This window comes from Astatotilapia calliptera, chromosome 14, assembly GCF_900246225.1.
Source record: "Astatotilapia calliptera chromosome 14, fAstCal1.2, whole genome shotgun sequence".
NCBI classification, from domain to species: Eukaryota; Metazoa; Chordata; class Actinopteri; order Cichliformes; family Cichlidae; genus Astatotilapia; species Astatotilapia calliptera.
The window spans coordinates 5,785,351-5,804,545 of NC_039315.1; the positions used below are offsets into that span (position 1 = coordinate 5,785,351).

A 19,195-nucleotide genomic window follows, 5' to 3' on the forward strand; every position below is an offset into this window, starting at 1 on the left:
TGTTTGTTGAATAGGCTTGAAGCCAAATCGTAACTCTAGAAAAGCCATCAATACAGCCATTTATACAGATTCCAAAAGGCTTCAGTTTGTCATAGAAGTCAACATGCCATGAAATTTGGTCCAGGATTAACATACGTGCGTCACATTAGGTGATTTCTGCGTCATTGCTCAACCCCATAAGGGTCAAGATATTTCAGTAAATGTCTCGCAGTATACTCTGCGTGACAACATAACCTGTATAAATGCAGTTCAGCTGGTGTAGTTTGTATCCATGGAGCCTCCCGTGTCCCTCCAGTTGATCAAAAAGAAATCGTGCCACCTCAGTCGACTCAGACTCATTCTTTCTCCAGTATAGCCACATGCGTTTTAGGTTTCTTCTGAGTGTCTGCATGCTTATCACAATACTGTCCCACCTGCTCAGTAACAGAAAATCTCCCCATGCCTCAATCCAAGCATAAAATAGAACTTAATTAATTCCGATAAACAAGCCATGTTCTCGCACTCTGATCTGCACTGCCATCCACTTCACTATGTTTTAAGGCAAACGAATATATCATGTTCAAACAATAAAAGATATGTTATAACGTGAAAACTTTATTGTTCAAACAATATAATTATCTCGTTTGTACGTTAAAGGTTTTTTGTTGTAACGTGATAATTATGTATATTGTAATAACGTAATATTTTGTCGTTCAAACGTGAAACTATAATGTACTAACATGATAGTATATTGTACAAACATGAAAAGTATATTGTTAGAACAATAAAGTTTTCACGTATAACGTGATATACCTCTGTTGTTTTATTGCCTGGGTGTCAGCTCTACGCTTCCATAGCAAATACTATGATTTAAATTTTAAAGCAAAATTTCACACATGAGAACAATTTTTTTTTAATTTACTTTGTCCCTGTTAGGCTTTTTTTTGGGGGGGGGGTTGTAAAGTTTTAACAGCCATGATGAGACGATTTACATAAAAACCTTAATGATTTGTTGATAGGTGTAAAGCCATTTACAGTAGTTATTGGTTAATAATAGTAGAAATATTTATTGCCTGTAGAGGAAAAATAGTCCAATTAATACAAGAAACAATAACTCTTTTAAAAAAAAAAAGGAAACAAAAAACAATACATGACAAAAAACAGAAAGCACAGTTATGATGAGATGAAAGATTTACATGTAATGGTCTTGTGTTCTACATCAGTGAGGTACTAGCAAACTACTGACCCTGAACGCATCAGAAACACACTGTGATCATTTAGGTAGTCTGCATGGAATTGACTTGGCCTCAAGCAAGTTAGAGACATAGTTGGTGCTTCCAACCGTCCACTTTCCTTTCCACTTAGCGTTACAAGGTGCTGGGTCCTTACCAGCTGTCAAAGGGAAAGAGAGAGGATAACCTCGGACTCTCTTTGCAGGGTTCACGTGTGTTTACCCCAAAGTGGCGTAGTTAAAAATGTGCTATATTGACCCAAAAGAGGTCAAAGTAATCTCTGCAGAAAACCAGCTGCGTTAACATTGTGCTACACTTGTAGCTGAATACATCATTGGAGAGAATGTTATTAAAGCAAATACTAAGATTTTAATGTTGAAACAACATTTCAGACAGGAGAGCAATTTTTAATTCATTCACGTTAATCCTTGTATTTTTTTGTTTTCTACAGTTTCAACAATGATGATGAGACTGAGTATTTATATAAAAGTCTTTATGATTTGTTGATAGGTGTAAAGCCATTTAGTAGATAGTTGTAATATTTATTGCTTGTAGAGAAAAACAGTCCATTAATCAACTCATAAAAAAAAAGAAGAATAAATGACAAAAAACATAAACACAGTTATAATGAGATGAAAGATTTTCATGTAATGGTCTTGTGTTCTACATCAGTGAGGTACTAGCAAACTAACTGTAAAATAAACATCAAATCACTGTTTCACAAGAAGCTGATGAAGACATCCTTGTTCGAGTGCTTCAACCAGACTATAACTCTGTCTGAACAAATCATGTTTTTAACGAGGTGTGGCCATAATATGGTATCTACAGGGCACATTAAGAAAACTGCTGTATTCGGGAATGAGGTTTATACTGTCAGGGCCTCCAGGACAGGAAAAAGTGAAATCCTGCAGCAATGATACTATGAAAATAAAAAGTTCCATACGGGCCAGAGACTCGCCAACACAGTTTCTCTTCCCTGTAGAGATACACAAAGGACTCTGATTAAAAATAACTGCAGGGCTCTAGACTAACTTTTTGTCACGGTTGCACTTGTTTTCTAAGGTGCGCCAGCACAAAAGTTAGGTGCACCCAAATTTTTCAACCACATTGCTTACCACCACAATTTTACATATTCACTTTTTTTCGGGGGGGGGGGCAGCTGTCCATACAGACAGTATTGATTTGTAAATGACAATCTTGTCAACACAAAGTTCTTTATTTGGAGCACAGTTCTACAAGAAACATAAGTGACTGAAAAAGTGCTTCACTGAGCTGAAATTGAAACTTAATACATCTCAAGATATATTAAAGAAAAGGAAATCTTAATTAAAAAGACCTCAAAGTGTCTGATAAGCCTTCAAATTGAACATCTCAGTATCTGAACATCTAAACAGCTTGATATCTTATAGATTATCCTCCACTGCAGTCACATGCCCCTCAGATGGCCAACTCCTGTAATTTGGCCTTTTTCCCATTTTTTTCTTGTGTGTTCGGGATGACACCTATAAACTTCACATACGCGACATCATTACTGTATGTAGGGTTTACGTTCAAGCCATTTTTCTTGTGAAGAATTATTTCGGACGTACAATAGGCATATTGTAACATTACATAGGCAATGTTAAACTTAATCATCATCTTGGCCTCCTCTGGTGACCTGTTTGCTGCAAACGTATATGGCTCATTATCTTATGCCATCTCCAGACCAGTGTTAGACACAACCTGAGAGGTTGATGGCTCCGTGTCATAGCACTGGCTACGGACGGATCAGGCCTTAAGGAAAAAGTTATCAATCGTTCTTTTCATCTTTTATCATTACCCACAGCTATATCTACTTCTATCGGGCCTAGGCTACTCACACCTCTCTATTCGCCTGCACTTTCAAACGTACACACACGCAGGCCTACAGAAATATGTGGACCACAGCTATTCAGAGAGGTCTCTAAATGGTTTAGACCATGATATGGGCATAGTGTGTGTCTGTTGTTGACCACACGGAGACTTTCAGAGTTGTAGGGACATTTTCTTTTACTTGAATGGCTGGTCACACCGGTGCGAACTAGGATTTTTTTAGTCACACCATTGAGAAATTAGGTTGCATGTGTGTCCAAACTGGTCACATTCTAGAGCCCTGAATTGCTTTTCACTGTAAATATCAAGATATTTGGAAAAAAAAAATTACGTCAACATGCAAAAGAACTGGATGATCAATAACTGTGTGTTGACTCTTTACCTGCAGAGAATGGCATGAATGCAGGACTTTTCTTAAAGTTGCCATTATTGTCCAAGAAGTGCTGGGGGTTGAAGGACCTGGGAGTGGCCCATTGCTTTTCCTCTTTTAGCACAGAGTGCAACAGCGGAATAATTACAGTGTCCTATTCAAAACATATATCTTGTTAGTGTTGCTGCTTTCAACATTATTCTCTGACTTGATATACAATAGATTCTGTACTACACATGAGATCTTGGAATTGAAAATACCTTTGGGATTGTATAACCCCTGAAGGATATGTCATTCAGTGTGTAGTGAGGGATGCTGAGAGGGATAAGGTCAAGAAAACGCTGCACTTCATGGATGACAGCAAGTGAAAAATGGAGGGACTTCCTGTCCTCCATCCTGGGACAACGGCCTTTTCCAATAACAGTGTCAATTTCTTGCTGCATTTTCTCTGGACACAGCAAAGCAGAAATGATTACCACTCTGATTTGTTTTATACGTCCACCAAGGGACGTATTCCTAACCATAATGTATTAGGGCTCGTAAAGTAAATTCAAGGTCTTGTTTTGTAAACTTACCCTGTATTTTGGGGTATTTAATCAGCACGCTAAGAGCATATCTCAGGGTGGAGCTGGTGCTTTGTGTTCCAGCCATAAACAGAGTCATTATTGTAGAGACCAAATTGTCATAGTGGAACTCAGTTGTGGAAATCTCCTTTTCCTGAGAGAAGAAAGTTGCCATTGTTCTCAGAATATCTTTATCGTCATTTTAACAAGTACAACAAAATAAATGCAGTCCCTGCCTTGTCAAGCAAAGTTTAAAATATAATTACAAATGAAATATAAAAAAAGAGGCAGAAGACTATATTCAGTAATAATTAATAGAACCTTATTGCACATAAGCACTGTTGCACAGGATGTCACAGGATGTCATCCATTGCACAGTATTTGTCGGGCTAATTGTAGGTGATTACCTGTAATTCAGTACCCTAACAGCTGCAGGGTAGATGTTGCTATTTAGTCTATTAGTCTTTGTTCTGATGCTTTTATATCTATTGCCTGATGGGAGCGGTTCAAACAGGTTATGAGGGGGGCGTCCTACTTTCCTGAGACAGCGAGAACGGTGCAGTTGGTCCAGACAGGGTAAAGAACAGGCAATGATCCCCTGGGGCAGGGGTGTCAAACTCAAATACACAGTGGGCCAAAATGCAAAACTAGAACAAGGTCGCAGGCTAACATTAATGTTTATTGAAAAATATCTTCCTCCAGATTTAAGAATGAATCTCTTCTTATGGACTCAAACAAGTTTTGCTGAAAAACTGAATGTGGAACAAGCAAAGCTTAATACTAAACAATGTATATATTAGCTGTATAATACCAGTAGGCCAGCTCTAATAGTAATTTGGTATGGCTTGGCGGGCCAGAGTTTGACACCTATGCCCTGGGGAATCTTTACAATCCCCTGAAGTGGTTTCTTCTGTGCTGTTGTCCAGCTGGAAAACCACACACAGAGACAGTAGCATAGAATGCTCTCGATAGAACATCGATAGAAGGACATCAGCAGCCTTTGAGGGATGTTATTTTTACTGAGGATTCTCAGGAAATAAAGTCTCTGCTAAACCTTCTGTGCCAGCTCTGCTGTGTTCAGACCCAAGGACGTGTCCTCCGTGATGTGAACCCGGAGGACACGTCTCCGGGTTCACATCACGGAGCTGATGCTGATGGCCAAGGAGATGTGGGGGCCACCTTTACCCTTTCTGTGCGATTTTTCAGAACTCCAGCGCTTCTTTGTCCTTGTTGGTCTCTCCTCATTTTCCTCTCTCTATTTTTTCTTTCTGTCTGTGTGAGTGTATAATTGTGTGTGCATCTAACCATGTCTGGTGTTGCAGGGGCAGAATCTGTTCTGGCTTCTAGCCGTTTGTCCCTGCACACCTGAGGTGAATGACCTCATCTGTTTGTCATCAGTTGATTATCTTGCCATTATTTTTTATTATTTATTTTTTAAGATGGGAGAGATCCTTCGATATTCATCTGAGCATTGAACTAACTACATTAGTGAAACCAACTTCTCAAGTAATAAGTTTGATTATGGTTTGTTCCTTGATTTTAACTTAGTGTCATGGTCTGGGTGGAATGCAAATATATTCTAAGCCCCGTTTACAGCTACCAGTCACACTCTTGTTTAACCTAAAGCAACCTGTCAAGCACTTGTAGATTCAGGCACCGAACAGAGTCTCATTGGCAGTGAGCTAGCCAGACAACTGAACATCTCACTGGTTAAGCTAGATCCACCCATTCCTGCCAAAGCCTTAAACGATGAAGGTTTTGCCCACATCAATCATTGCACTGCGCCCGTCGCATTACTAATTTACTTGTAATTACATTACAAACCACGGAGAGACTCTCAACTTTTTCACATTTCATTCTCCAGATACACCACTCATCCTAGGTTTTCCTTGTTTGGGGGTTCACAATATAATTTTTAGCACTTTAGATTATATTAATTACCTACATTAATAAACACAGTAGTTGTAGTTTTGTGTATTCTTTTATATATTATGCTTAAGTTTTCCAACCTGGTTGATTCGAATAAGGAAGGAGTCTATGTAGTCTCGTGGGGAGCTGGGGTCCAATGTGTCTTTGTGTTCTTGGATCTTCATCTTGATAAACTTTCTCGCCTCTTCATACTCTGCAAAAACTTTGTGGTGGGGGCCAGGAAGATGGTCCATGAGTTTCGGAAAGAGGTTGTACATCTGTTGTAAGGAAGCATAGCACCATACATTCTTGTAAAGCATGTACTGTGTTTGGATCATTTTTCCAGTATGATTTTCAAAAGATGCAGGACAGACTGATGTATATATTCTTATACAAAATATGAAAACCAAATTTAAAAGCATTTAATTTTTAATTCTGCTCCCACTTTCAGTTACCTGACCCACAGGGCTGCTATTAAGCTTTCCTATATGAGAAAGTATGGTAAGGAAGCGCAAGAACTGCTTGTCTTCATGGCTGAAACGTTGACCAAGAACCAGGCAGCAGATCACGTTAGACACAGTACGGCTCAATGAGAATGTGGGGTCAAATGGTGCACCTGCAAGAGAAGAGGAATCATCTGTCAAATTAACTAAGGACTTCACTTTAGTTATGACATGCCCACACTTCCGACTTTCCCACTGTTTAGTCTGCGCTTCTCCGTTTCAAACTATTACAAGTTTGGTCAATCAACTTTTAAAAAGATTCAAAGCGTATGTTTGTTGGTTTTCCAGAAAATGGTGTTTTCATGCATTTGACTGTGATTTCTGATATCAGTTGTGCATCCTGATGTGTTAACAACCTGAAGCTCACAAAAGCTCTCTGTTTTAGCAGATCATATTGTTTTTTTGGTGGTGGTGGTGGTGGTGGTAGTGGATGTCAATTCAGTAGTGGAGAATATTGGGTTAGTGGGATTAGCCTACTGTAATATGCTTCTGTTTTTCCAAAGTGAAGACTGATTATTTTCCGTTAGTATTGTAGTGTCCTGTTATGTTCATGGACAGCTTATTGTGTTTCCTTTTTGGTTATCTGGCATGATGTGTCAGTGACTTTAACACTGGTCCTTGTCTCTTTCTTTAGAGCATTCTCATGGCAAAGAGTGTGTACATTTGGGACAACCAGAGTTGTAGATGAAAATCGGTATATGGGTGTGGTCACTAGGGATGATAGTGTTCCATATAGTGTTTTATATATCAAAATATATATGTATTTGTTAGGGGTGCAACGATACGCAAAATTCATGGTTCGGTTCGGTACTTTGGTGTCACGGTTGGATATTTTTTCGATACAAAAAACTGTTCATGCTTTTTTAATTTGTCATTTATTAAAATTATAAATATATATTTTAACTCAAACGTACAGTTTTTAAATTTAATGTTGCTGAAACAACAAAGGGATAAAATAATAAATCTATCTGATCGAGAAATCACTCATCGTTGGAAAAGAGAGTTTATTACAGAGAAATGGTTCTTTTCAAAATAAAAGCTATACTATACGCTTCTTCTGGAGTATATTCTCAGCAGCACATTAAACATATCAGGTCCCCATAAGAAGAATCATGTGCTAACGGCTGTCTAAATGACTCAGGTAAAGTTTGTAGCATGCGTGCTTGTTGTTTTTGTCTGCTTCCACTTGTCTTTGCACTAGGATGATGTCGGAGTAAATGTGCAGTCATATTCATTTTGTTCCCACTAGTGCTGTCAGTGTTAATCTCAAATGACGTTAACGCCACAACACGGCAAATCTCCGTTAACGAGCTACCGCGGATCGCCCCGTGCGTGGGGCTGGACGGCGTCAACACGTTAACGAGCAAACTGCGCTAACGCAGTAGTTCCCACCCATGTAATTGAGCATTGCGTGGCACATCTGACATACTGTTTTACTTTGCTTACCTTCAGGGTCATACTTCACATGAAGACCAAAATAGTTCCAAAGGCCAGATCTGAATGAGGGTGGGGGAGGTTCAATTTGCCATGTTGCAATGAGCTTAGCTTCTGTCTTGCTAGCTTGCGCTGCGCTCAGTGGATCTGCGCTGGACAGTGCAGCCTAGGCGGAGTAGTCGAACGCAGATCCACTGAGCTAGTATTTGTTTTCACTTATCAGCATTTCAATTTTTTAATATGTTATATACATATAGGTACCATGCTGTTCATAGTAAACGTAGCTTGGCATATTGCACAGTAGCCCTTTTCACATCAGCTGAAACTATACCTTTTAATTTATGTATGTGAGCCCTCATATGTTCACTCTCTTCTTGGATCCATTCTTCCATCCCCTTGCGTCCCATCCCAAAATCTCTTAGAGTGGTCATTGTGAAGCGTCGCAGCTGACGCCAGCGTTCCCCGTTACTGCTCCCTATACCTGAAAGGTTAAACCACTTATCAAAGTAATGGAAGAGAAGCCATGCTGATTCATGAAAGAATTAAAGCACTAGGAAACAAATCACTTGTGCCTTGACAAAGACAACATATTTGAGTGATCACGCTTTACCATATTTCTTGTTAGGGTTGTGTAGAACTGGAGTTGGTGCTCTGCCTGTGAAGTCATCTGCTTGATCCACCAAGGCTTCTTTCACAGCATCATATCCTACCAGAACTACTGTCCGCTGCCAGCCTAGGTATACTGTCATCACTGGCCCATAGGTTTCACTGAACTAATAAAAATTATTTGTTTTAATGATAAGCATTGAGCTTTTTATGAGTTTTATGCAAAAACACACTGCAGTAATTGCACACCCTTAATAAAGTATTCTGATTCTGAAGTGTTAAGATGCTGTTAAATTTAGTCTGTTTGAAGACAGTTTTTACTCTCCTCATATTACAAAATATACTATTGTAAACTTACCTTAAAAAGACTTTTAAAGGGTGCTTTTTTGTCTATCTGTAGAAGGTTTCCTATGAAAGAAAGTGCAGTGGGTCCTGGAGGTAGACGCCTGTTTGTTTTGTTTTTTACATTAAATATCCACAGCAGAGCTAAGATTAGCCCTGCCAAGATCAAAGTTGTAGAAAATTCCATGATGCTGTATAAACTTTCTTATCTTAACTGTTATTATGTTGTCACTTGACAAGAAATAGTTTCAAATGCCAGACTCGAAGGCAAACAACTGAACTAACCCAGAAAATACGTCAGTCTAGATGCAAAAGTAAACAGAAAATGAACACTGACAGGGCACACACAAGGTAAATAAACAGACTGTTATGTTACTGCTTAGTTAATTTCATGTTTTAAATGTTAGTAAAATGCGCCACCCTGTGGCCCCTTTAAGTCGATATTTTGTGACAGTAGAAGAAGAGTTAGACAGGAAGTTCATGTTTTCTTGCTATGCTGTTTCAAGATGGCTGCTCCACATTTGTGTCCTTCTTTGGGTGTTTGTTAAAGCATTGTCTGTAAGTATTTAATGGTAAAAAGCAATGAGACACTCCAAGTGTTGTTTTTATGTGTGATGGACCACAGTTAACAAGTTTTCTATGTGCTATTCATATGTAAATAAGATCGCCAGTTCATATGCTAATTAGCGGTGCTAATCGTCATGCTAGCTTCTCAAATGCATTGTTAGGTCATTGGCACATGTTGTTGTTAAAACAGTACAGATGAGTAATGTACATTTCCACATATGCTTTATTGTTACAGTTTCACAAAATGAAAGAACCAGTAAACTTCATAAGATCTCATCTATTGTCTGGAGTTCCTAGGTTCATGTTTAGCTGTGTGGATAGCTAGTCAGACTTCTAGCGAGGCCATTTCCACAGACACTCTGACAAAGTTTGTAAAGACAATGACTTTCTTAACAATAATAATACATTTTAATTAAAAAAAATAACCCTCCAAAACACTCAAGGACACTGTACACAGCAGAATAGAGACAAGCAAAACAACAACAGGCATAGCAATTTATAAAATTATAAACATAAAACGTAGAGCAAATTTAAAATAGCAGAATGGAGAAGCTCATGTAAAGTAGACCATTGTGAACGGGTGAGTTTTGAGTCTAGATTTAAAAAGAGAGAGGGAGGTGATATTTCTTATATGAGGGGAAAGGGAATTGCAGAGTCGAGGAGCAGAGCAGCAAAAAGCCCTTTGCCCCATGGGGGCTAGCTGGGGGGAAGGGACAGATAATAAGCTCTGTAATAGGAGACTGTGAGCTATGTGATGTAAGGATTCCCAACTTCCTTTTCTGAAGATTGGTTTGTTTTTTTTTAAAAAACTGTTAAGATTAGCTAAATGTCATTTTTTGCTTATTGACATAAATGTTTGTAAACCAGTTTTACTGAAACTGTTTTTGTGTGAGAACACAATGCAAACTGTATGTAAGGTTCTAGAATGATTATAGGAACAAAATACCTGATCCCTGTGAAGCAAGAGAAGTTAGCAAAGCAAGTTTGCCTAGGAAATAGCAGCTGCCAGGGTGATGTGTAAGTAAGATCAAGAAAACTTTCTGAGAAAACTTGTGGGATTGCTAAAAATGCAAATCAAACACAAATCCCCAAAAAGCCTTCAGTTGATCCAAGATGCTCTTGGAATCATCCCTTAGTTATGCTGCAATACGCATACTCTAATGGGGGCTTCCCATGATCCACTGAGCATTTCTTCTTCACTCACCTTTTTTACTCACTTTGTGTTTACACACCACTCCGCATTTAATCATTAGTCATTATTAATCCCCGGCTTTCTTCCACAGTGTGTCTTTCATCCTGCCTGCCTCCTTCAACCTCAGCCTTCAACCTGGCTGTTCCTTGATTAGCCTGTTTTTTTTTTTTCCTGTCAAAAGGTAGTTTTTCCTTCCACTGTCAATTGCTTGCTCATAGAGAATCTTTTGATTGTTGGGGTTTTCTCTGCATTATTGTAGGGTCTCTAGCCTTACAACGTAAAGCACCTTGAGGTGATTGTTGTTTTGATTTGTCATCCATCCATTCGCTTCCGTTTATCCTTTCCAGGGTTGCGGGGATGCTGGAGCCTATCCCAGCTGTCATAGGGCGAGAGGCGGGGTACACCCTGGACAGGTTGCCAGTCTGTCGCAGGGCTAACACATAGAGGCACAGACAACCATTCGCACTCACATTTACGCACAGATTCACACCTATGGGCAATTTTGATTAATCAATTAACTTGTTCCCACTAACTGCATGTCTTTGGACTGTGGGGGGAAGCCAGAGTACCCAGAGGGAACTTCAATGATAGAGATGTAATGACATTGCTATTTTAGCTGTTACTCAAACTGTTTTTTGTCTTTTCAGTCAGATTTATATCTACAAGAAATGGTACAACTTGTTCCTTTCAGTGTGGGTAACTCTAACAGGAAAAAGTTGTACTTTACTGTTTGTCCTGGCTGTCAAACAGTAAAGTAATGCCAAGCAGTAAGACTTTGGGTATTTTAAAGCAGTCATAATATAATTTTAAAAAAGTGATGCTTATGATAAAAAAAATGAATGGATGTCTTGACTATAATAATCTGCTTGATACACACATTAAGCATGTGCATTTTCAGGTTATGCATATCCCCCTCTTGTACAGATTTGCTTCAAAATCCCTCCTCCCCAGACCCTGGCCTATGTCTGCACTGCTGCAGTTTGTTTGTTCTAGAGAGACAAGCACAAAGTCATGTTGACAAAAGGATTTAATGTGTTAACCTTTAAACTGCATTCCATGTATAATTACACTGTGCACACAGGTGAAAGGGTAATTTCCAAAAGCAGGGCAGAAGACACTGAGAGAAATGTGGACGAGAAAAAAAACATTCAGTTCAGTGAGATCATCTTTTCTCAAATTTATGACACAAATCCAAATCTGAGAAGAAAAAAAAACAAAAAAAAAAACATACCCAATTTCCTTCAGGATCAACCTTCAAGATCAATAAAGTTTTATTGAATTGAACTGAAATCTGAGACTAATATGTTCTTATAAATGTCTGTGTGACTGGAATCAGACTGCTGACCCAGTTAATATCAAGTCATCATGGCATGGAAAAAGTGATACAACACAGACAGTGTTTACAGGAGTAGGGCTTATTTATGATTAACCTGAGGAGCATTGGCACAAAGCCAGGAAGCACACCTTTATTGATTGCTAAATTAGTCCTACAGATTACCCAACAGCTGATTAGTAAATAACAACATACTTATATTACAAACATCAATATAAGGAATTTGAAAGCCCTGTCAACTAAAAAGCAAATCCTCCACAGTCAAATGCATCAAAGTCGGAGTCTCCTTCGAAGTCGAAGCTGTTAAAGTGTGGGGAATCGACATCCTGGCTGCAGGCATGGAAGGAGCCCCCAGCAGAAAGCTCAGAGAAGCCCCCTGTGCCATGGGCAATTTCTGGGGGTCTTGTGGCAAGGGGAGAGGAAGGGGAGCAGGAATTGAGGTAGCCCAAAGCAGAGGAGGCTGCTGCCCCTCCCATCAGTAAGCATACTGCCCTCACTGCCCGGGCATCACTGCTGTTGCCATGGCGAAGACAGTCGGACACACGGTGAGGTGGTGCCACAGAAACACTACGCAGAGGCTGCCGTGACACATTTGCTGTAAAAGATGTAAATGTTGTTAAATTCACAAATTTATGTGTAGTTTGGCTTATTTACCAGCCAGACAGCATATATTATACTAACTGGCTACTATAATACTATTATACTACTACTGGCAATAGTGTATATGTGTGTACTAGACTTAGTATTCATAAACTACTTAAATTAAATGGGACACAGTAGAAATACAATTAAGCTATATTTTTCATTACTCAAAATTAGATCAAAACACGATTAACCCCAACTCTGCCTCTGTGTGCTCTGTTACGGCTTTGCAGGTGCTTAAGGACACCATCTGTCATGCTCAAAACAACAGAGCACTAAATTATAAAGGAAAAAACAAACATGAATTGTCCAAATGCATCACATTTAGCAAATTAAATTAGTCAGAGCTTCAGTAATTAAGATGCAGTTGTAACTGTAATAAAGCAACAGCTGTGTGACAGATGTGATAATGTGTAGTTTTAGGCATAAATGCTTCAGAAATGTGTATTGTCAAATTTCTGAATGTGCTTCCCATTTGTTTTATTCACAAATCATTTTATATCCATTAGTTCATTAATTAACCAGATTAGAGTTTTTGTTCATTTGTCTTGTTTTTTCTGTTTTGTGAAATTAATCAGCACCCTTCTTCAATCTACTGTCAAGTAATTACAAATGGCCTAAGAGCTGACCTTGGTTTTGCCCTCTCTCTCTGAAGGAGCCTCCCCGTTCAGTGACCCTAGTCAAAGGAGGGGTGCCCTCACCAACCCTTGGTGACCCGGGGTCTTTATCACTGGCAGAGTCGGGCAGGGGGTCTCTATCTGTGATGCAGGGAGTGAGGCTGCGTTGTCTCTGAAGTGTCAGGGGTGACATGACACCCTAGCAAATTGGAAAAAGTAAACGTTATTATATGATAGAAATAAACAGTCTACAATTGGAACAGGAATCTAACAAATTAGCAGTGAGAAACATAGAGAACACAATTTGTTTTAATATTAAATAAAACAGTGCTACCTAACTCACCTCTCTCACTTTCCTGATGACCTTCAGCCAGAGCCTGTGAAAGATAATGACATGTCATGATGTTTGAAACAGATCCAAAGTTTTATTTTTTATTTTTTCAACAGCAGAAAAGCCTGATAATCACGTGCAGTAAATTTATTTGGTAACAAGTAGAGCAAAGGAAACCTAAATTTCAGAATGTATGTGTGTGTAAATATGCCACCATGTGCAAAACAACTGATAGTGAATGGGTAAAGGACATCTGAGCTCCAGAGGGAAGGAGACAAAGAGAGAGCGTGAGACCTACGTGCAGTCGTCTGGGTTGTCTGAGAGCAGCAGCAGGAACTTGTTCTGTGGCAGGATAAGAGCAAAGCAGCAGTCCCTCCTGCCCCCTGGAGGCAACTTGGGCAGGTCAAGTATTTCTCGTCCCTCTGCAATTGACTCACAGCTGCTATGTAGTGCTACTACTTGGTCTGGAGGGGACTCTGCATCCCGGCACACCAGCAGGTTACCCTCTATGGTCAGCACAAGGTACTTCTCCTTCCACTGCTTAAACATGAAGCCACCTCCAGAAAAAAGAAAACAGTACAAGTAGGCTCATAAATAGGAGATGAATCAAAAAGTGCCAGAACAGCCAAAACAAGCTGAACAGGAGGTCCTTCTGACTAATCAGACAAACAAGTCCCAAAAAAACAACTGTAAAAAAATAACTGTAGCAAAAGCACAGAGAAAATGTTATGTTCTGCCATTTATCATATCATCTGAAGTTGTTTTTTCTGAGGCTTTTCAGTCTGGTGCTGTTTAGTCTGACTGAAAGAAACTGATGGACATTATGGACAATGCCAGGCATCCTCTGCACACGGCCATTAACAACCAGAAGAGTCTGTTCAGTGACAGGTTGCTTCTCCCAAAGACAAGAACTAACAGACTTAAAAACTCCTTTGTCCCACACACCATCAGACTGTTTAACTCCTCTCTGGAGGGGAGAGGGAGGGGAAACAGGAGGACAAAGGAGGGGGGAACAACTAAGCTGTAGTGCCTCTTCACCTCACTGTGCAATACCTTTTGTGCAATACTTTTGTAAATAGTCAACAGTGCAATAGACTCAATACTTGAAATGTGCAATTCACTTTTATTTTTATTCCTATTTATTATATTTATCCCCTTCGTATATTTTATTTATATTGTCTCTGTATTTATATATATGTGTGTGTGTATAACTCTGTAACTTCTGTCGGTGCTGTGCTTTTTTGGAAATCGAATTTCCCAGAGGAACCCACCCGAGGGATTAATAAAGTTCTATCTAATCTAATCTAGTCAGAAGTCTCATGTGTTTTTCAATGGAATGTGATGTTTTTTGTTTATGGTTTGACATCTGAGACCGTTTGATCTGATGTCTGACGATGGTTTCCTGAAACCTGAAGATGTCTTAAAATGTACACCATAGCACTGATCAATGACAGTTGATCTGATCTCACTCCCTTTGTTTGTCAGTGTTGTTAGTTTCGGTCATTACTGTTTATAAGGTTAGGGAAACTGGCATTCAGCTGACACTGAAGAAGTCACTTGGATGAGTGACGAAACATTTGTTGCACTGAAAATGTTACATCCAGATGAACAGAATCAATTTTTTGAGAATTCCTTACCTGGATGATTGAACATGAATCAAGATACTTCCGTATTAGTAGTAATGTTACTGCTGGCATTGTATGTCCAGAACTATAACGGTGTTGTTTGTTTGGTTGTATGCTTGTACTTTCACTAACTTAACTGAAAGTTTCACAAACAAATAACACAATTGTTTAATGAGCAGGTTCTTTGATAGAAATGTTCTATTTTTGTCAGTTTCAGTGATATAATTGGATACTTATTGCAGTGGCATAAACACAACTATAACAATGTCCAATAAATTGTTTGGGGGGTTTTATGAGCACAAACAGCAGCCTCAAAATCACACTGATTAAAAATTACAACAGTCAGAGAAAGTCACAGGATCAACTTATGAAAACAACAACAATACCAATAATAATACAAAAATAATGATACCTTGTCTTTGAAACAAGGCAGATCCATAATATCAAAAATCAATAGAAACAGCTTGAGTCAAATGTAATGCGTTTTTGTATTAAAAAGAAACTGAAATATTCTCATTTTTGGAACAATGAGTTTTCAGGACAGGACGCACACGACGGTGTTAGACTGCAGACAGTAGAAGGTGAGCACATGTTGATAGACAAGATCTGCTTTATTTCTCCATACAGCGGATTAAAGCAGGTGGATTTGCAAGCGAGCAAGGGAGGGGGGTATAGGAATTTTTGATTGATTGTTTGTTATTATGGCGTCTACTATACCTGGGAATACTAATATGACAACAACTGCATTAATTTGACTGCAGATTTCAACCTTTAGATTAATATCCCTAAATTTTATTAGCTCTATTAGTCTGCATAAGTCAAGAGAGGAAGAAAAACATTTGAAGTACCAAAATAGCTACTTAACTGTTATCAACTGTGACACCACTCTGAAATGAAAACAAGGGCAATAAAAAACAGATGTAATATAAGTAAAGAGAGACGCTGGCCAAGAGCCGGTTCATGACTTAGCTTGAAAATCATACTGGCTGGCTCTTAGGCTGACATTGCTCATGTAAGAGTTGGATTGGTGTTCTGAGACAGTGTTGTTTTCCACCGATTGTGAAGTCAGCAGCCATATAATCTATACTGGCTTTAAAAGAATAAACACTAAGAATTTATTACACCTTGGAGAAAATAAGCATAAGACAATCAGAAAATCTAAATTAAAGACATAGTTTGGTCATATTTGACAGCAAAGCAACTGAGATCTTCAAAAACCCTATATAATTACTAACTTTGGCCTAATTTGCAGAATGAGCACAAAAGGACAGTAAACAAAATCAGACCAAAGCATTCACATCAAACTTTACATGACGACTGCAGAGGGGTTACTGTGGATAAAAGGATAGAAGCAGCCCTACCATATTTTTTGAGGAAGCCTCGATGAACACCTGCTGTGCTCATGTCTGTGGTCATCACAGCAACAGGAACTGAAATGAAAGGCAGAGCACTGATGCTGAAAAATAGGGTAAGAGAAAGAGGGAGAGGGAGAAGCGGGAGAGAGAATAATCCCCACTATTTAGGCCTTCCCTCTTTAAACCCATGCTGTTGTGAGTGGAATTGGAGCCATGCCTGGTTATGCACATATAAACATCATATGAGCATAAGAGGCCCAAATAATCATCACAGCAAAGCATAAATCCCACCAAAAAGATGATTTATGGTTTATACTGCAACCATTACCAGATGTCATGTTGGACACCCTCCCTGAGCAACATACACACACACACGCTTCAATTTCCAGTTCCACACAGAAAATATGAGAGGTGCATAATTGCTTATCATTAAACTGGTAAACCTGTCAAACCTGTATCTTAGCGCATCCCTGCGCCCTTGAATGGCTTCCGAACAAGGGCTCGGATCACCTCCTGCTCAGAGAGATTAAAACAGAGGGATTATTATTCTTGCACAGCTGGAAGCCTGTTGTTGCACTGCTGTGGATAGGCCCAACCAAGATTTTAATCTGTTCAAACCTGGAATATGTGGCCCCATCCAAGTAACCACCTCTAAGATATTACATGTCTTTCATCATCATATATCCAAGTGAGATTAAATGCTATTCACTGTGACATTCTGGGTTTGCTAATCGCTGTTAGAATGACGTTACGTAACAGGAGGGATCCTAGAGAGACGCTCTCATGCTTTGATGAAACTGGTCTTCAATAAATGGGTTGTAAGGTGGTGGTAGTCTGAAAGATGTGGGGGCTAAATACAGGAAGCAGATTTCAGCAAGCAATGTGAAAATAAATGGGCAAAAATATTTACACACCTTCAGTGTACATTGTATATTGTACCTTTAACACCTTGAATACATGAGGCTTAAATCTTTGACCTCTGGTTTAGTGATCTGCCTACAGTAATGTGTAACATGCCACATGGGATCACCAACATGCCAAAGCATTTGTTTGAAATTGTTACTGCAGCCCTTGATGCGTGTCTCTAGGTTTTTGTTCACAGACATATCTGTCTCTGTTTAAAGTTTATGACAAGCAGAGCTATTGAGGAGTTAGTCAAAGCCAGGAGATGACATAAAATCAGATAATCCCACTGGAAATTTTATTTTCCCATCAGACAGCTCCCTTTGAACTCTATGTGTGACAGAAAAACAGGATCTTACACTGTAGCACATAGATATCATTTGCTTTGCTGTCTGTTGCTAATTCAGCGTTTCTATTACTGGCTAATTTCACCAGTGAGCTGAAAATAAAACAGCAGAAAGCTCTCATTGCAAGGTTTAATCTTGTTGCACACCTCTCCAAGCAAAGAACAAACATGAAGTAATAATATCTGGTGTTTTTGGCCTGGTTTAGTCAACTTTAAAATAAAAACTGACATCAGTACTGATAGAAGGATGTTAATTAAATTGTGCTTTCAAATTATTTGGGAGTGTAGAAAAAAATCATCATATTAAGTATTGAGTATAAAATCTTTTACACTCTATGGCTGAAGTAAACTTTCACCGTCTGCTTTTTGTTGAGTCCGTCTGTCTTCAGTCTGATGGAGTGCAGCTCAATTTGATTTAAATCAGGGGATTGACTCTACTATTTGAGGACATCGCCTTTTCACCCTGTTAAGCTTTTGTGTGGTTTTTGCACTATGTTAGGCATTGCTGCCCTGCTCAAATTAAATGTTTTCCCAATAGGTTTTGTACATTTGGCTGAATCTGAGCTCACACTCTTGTATAGCTCAGATTTATCAGCAAATGCCGGTGTTAGATCCATTGGCAGCTATACTCAAGTCATAACAAAAACACCAATGTGTTTGACCGATGAGGTCAGTTTGGGTCAGGAGCCTAAGCTGACCGCCTTTAAATGATCTTCATTTAGGTTTGTTCAGAGACTTTCTCAGGACTGATTGTTCTTCCATGAATTCAGTTGCAGTTTGAACAAAATCACCAGCAGGGGGCATAAGAGCCTTCAACTTCAGGCAGTCAGTCACTACAGTCTATTTTAATGAATCATCAGGGTTGAGTGGAGCAGTTTGGCTGTCAAGTCTGCAGTAAGGAGAAGGAAAAAGAAGAGGCCCTCAGCTCATTATCCGCACCACCGGGGGGATGTGTAGCTGGGAGAGTAGCAGGAAGGTGTTTCTCATGTCTTCCAGCCAATAGACACTCTTCTTCAAGACAGGTTGTTTTGTTAATAAGCATTTGAGATTATCAGGGATATGAGCTCAGCACTAGCCTACTACTCTGTGAGTAGCTGGGGCCCATACAGTTTGTTTTGCGGGTTAAAGTGTTTTATAACCTAGACCATTCGCTTTTAATTCTGTTAATCCACTTGAGCTTCGTGTAAAGGTCTTTAAATCTTTGGGTCTTGGTGTGTGATGAATCAGATTTTAGCGTGACTTGAACCTAAACACTCCTTGAGTCCTAGACCTGATGCCCCTCCCCCTTTATAGCCAAACATTCACTCCTTCCAGGTCCAACTAGCCACGAAACTTTGTGTTTTGGAGTTGAACACCCCGCTTTCTTATGCAGGACCACCCTCTGCGACCCTCTTCCCTCCCTCCACTCTGTGCTTCTATCAGGGAGCAGTGAGAGCACCATTGCTCAGGCCCCGATTGAAAGGAGAGCATATACAATGGGGTCTTTCTCAGTGGCT

The 19,195-nt window shown here is 39.3% G+C and overlaps 2 protein-coding genes across 2 annotated transcripts; both read right to left on the reverse strand.

Annotated features, from left to right (window-relative positions):
* Positions 1-1,687: 1,687 nt before the first annotated feature.
* On the reverse strand, positions 1,688-9,106 carry LOC113036180 (cytochrome P450 2F3-like). Its single transcript, XM_026192335.1, has 9 exons — positions 8,805-9,106; positions 8,451-8,613; positions 8,172-8,321; positions 6,359-6,519; positions 6,005-6,181; positions 4,008-4,149; positions 3,693-3,880; positions 3,445-3,586; positions 1,688-2,187 (listed from the first exon to the last, which is right to left on the reverse strand). Exons 1-9 carry the CDS (start codon positions 8,973-8,975, stop codon positions 2,006-2,008), a joined length of 1,476 nt encoding a protein of 491 aa, XP_026048120.1. The 5' UTR covers positions 8,976-9,106; the 3' UTR covers positions 1,688-2,005.
* Positions 9,107-11,556: 2,450 nt separating this feature from the next.
* LOC113036186 (uncharacterized) lies at positions 11,557-16,526 on the reverse strand. Its single transcript, XM_026192338.1, has 5 exons — positions 16,457-16,526; positions 13,769-14,027; positions 13,483-13,516; positions 13,152-13,338; positions 11,557-12,475 (listed from the first exon to the last, which is right to left on the reverse strand). The coding sequence occupies exons 1-5, from the start codon at positions 16,509-16,511 to the stop codon at positions 12,120-12,122; spliced, it is 891 nt and encodes a 296-aa protein (XP_026048123.1). The 5' UTR covers positions 16,512-16,526; the 3' UTR covers positions 11,557-12,119.
* Positions 16,527-19,195: the final 2,669 nt, after the last annotated feature.

Bases quoted from the DNA above. Each gene is read 5' to 3' on its own strand.
- LOC113036186 (XM_026192338.1), bottom strand. From the start codon at position 16,511: ATGACCACAGACATGAGCACAGCAGGTGTTCATCGAGGCTTCCTCAAA. The intron at 13,517-13,768 runs GTAGGTCTCACG...TATCTTTCACAG, and splicing joins GACAACCCAGACGACTGCAC to GCTCTGGCTGAAGGTCATCA. The intron at 13,339-13,482 runs GTGAGTTAGGTA...CCAATTTGCTAG, and splicing joins TCATCAGGAAAGTGAGAGAG to GGTGTCATGTCACCCCTGAC.
- LOC113036180 (XM_026192335.1), bottom strand. From the start codon at position 8,975: ATGGAATTTTCTACAACTTTGATCTTGGCAGGGCTAATCTTAGCTCTG. The intron at 6,520-8,171 runs GTATAGTTTCAG...CTTCTCTTGCAG, and splicing joins TCACATACATAAATTAAAAG to GTGCACCATTTGACCCCACA. The intron at 3,587-3,692 runs GTATTTTCAATT...TGTTTTGAATAG, and splicing joins GGGGTTATACAATCCCAAAG to GACACTGTAATTATTCCGCT.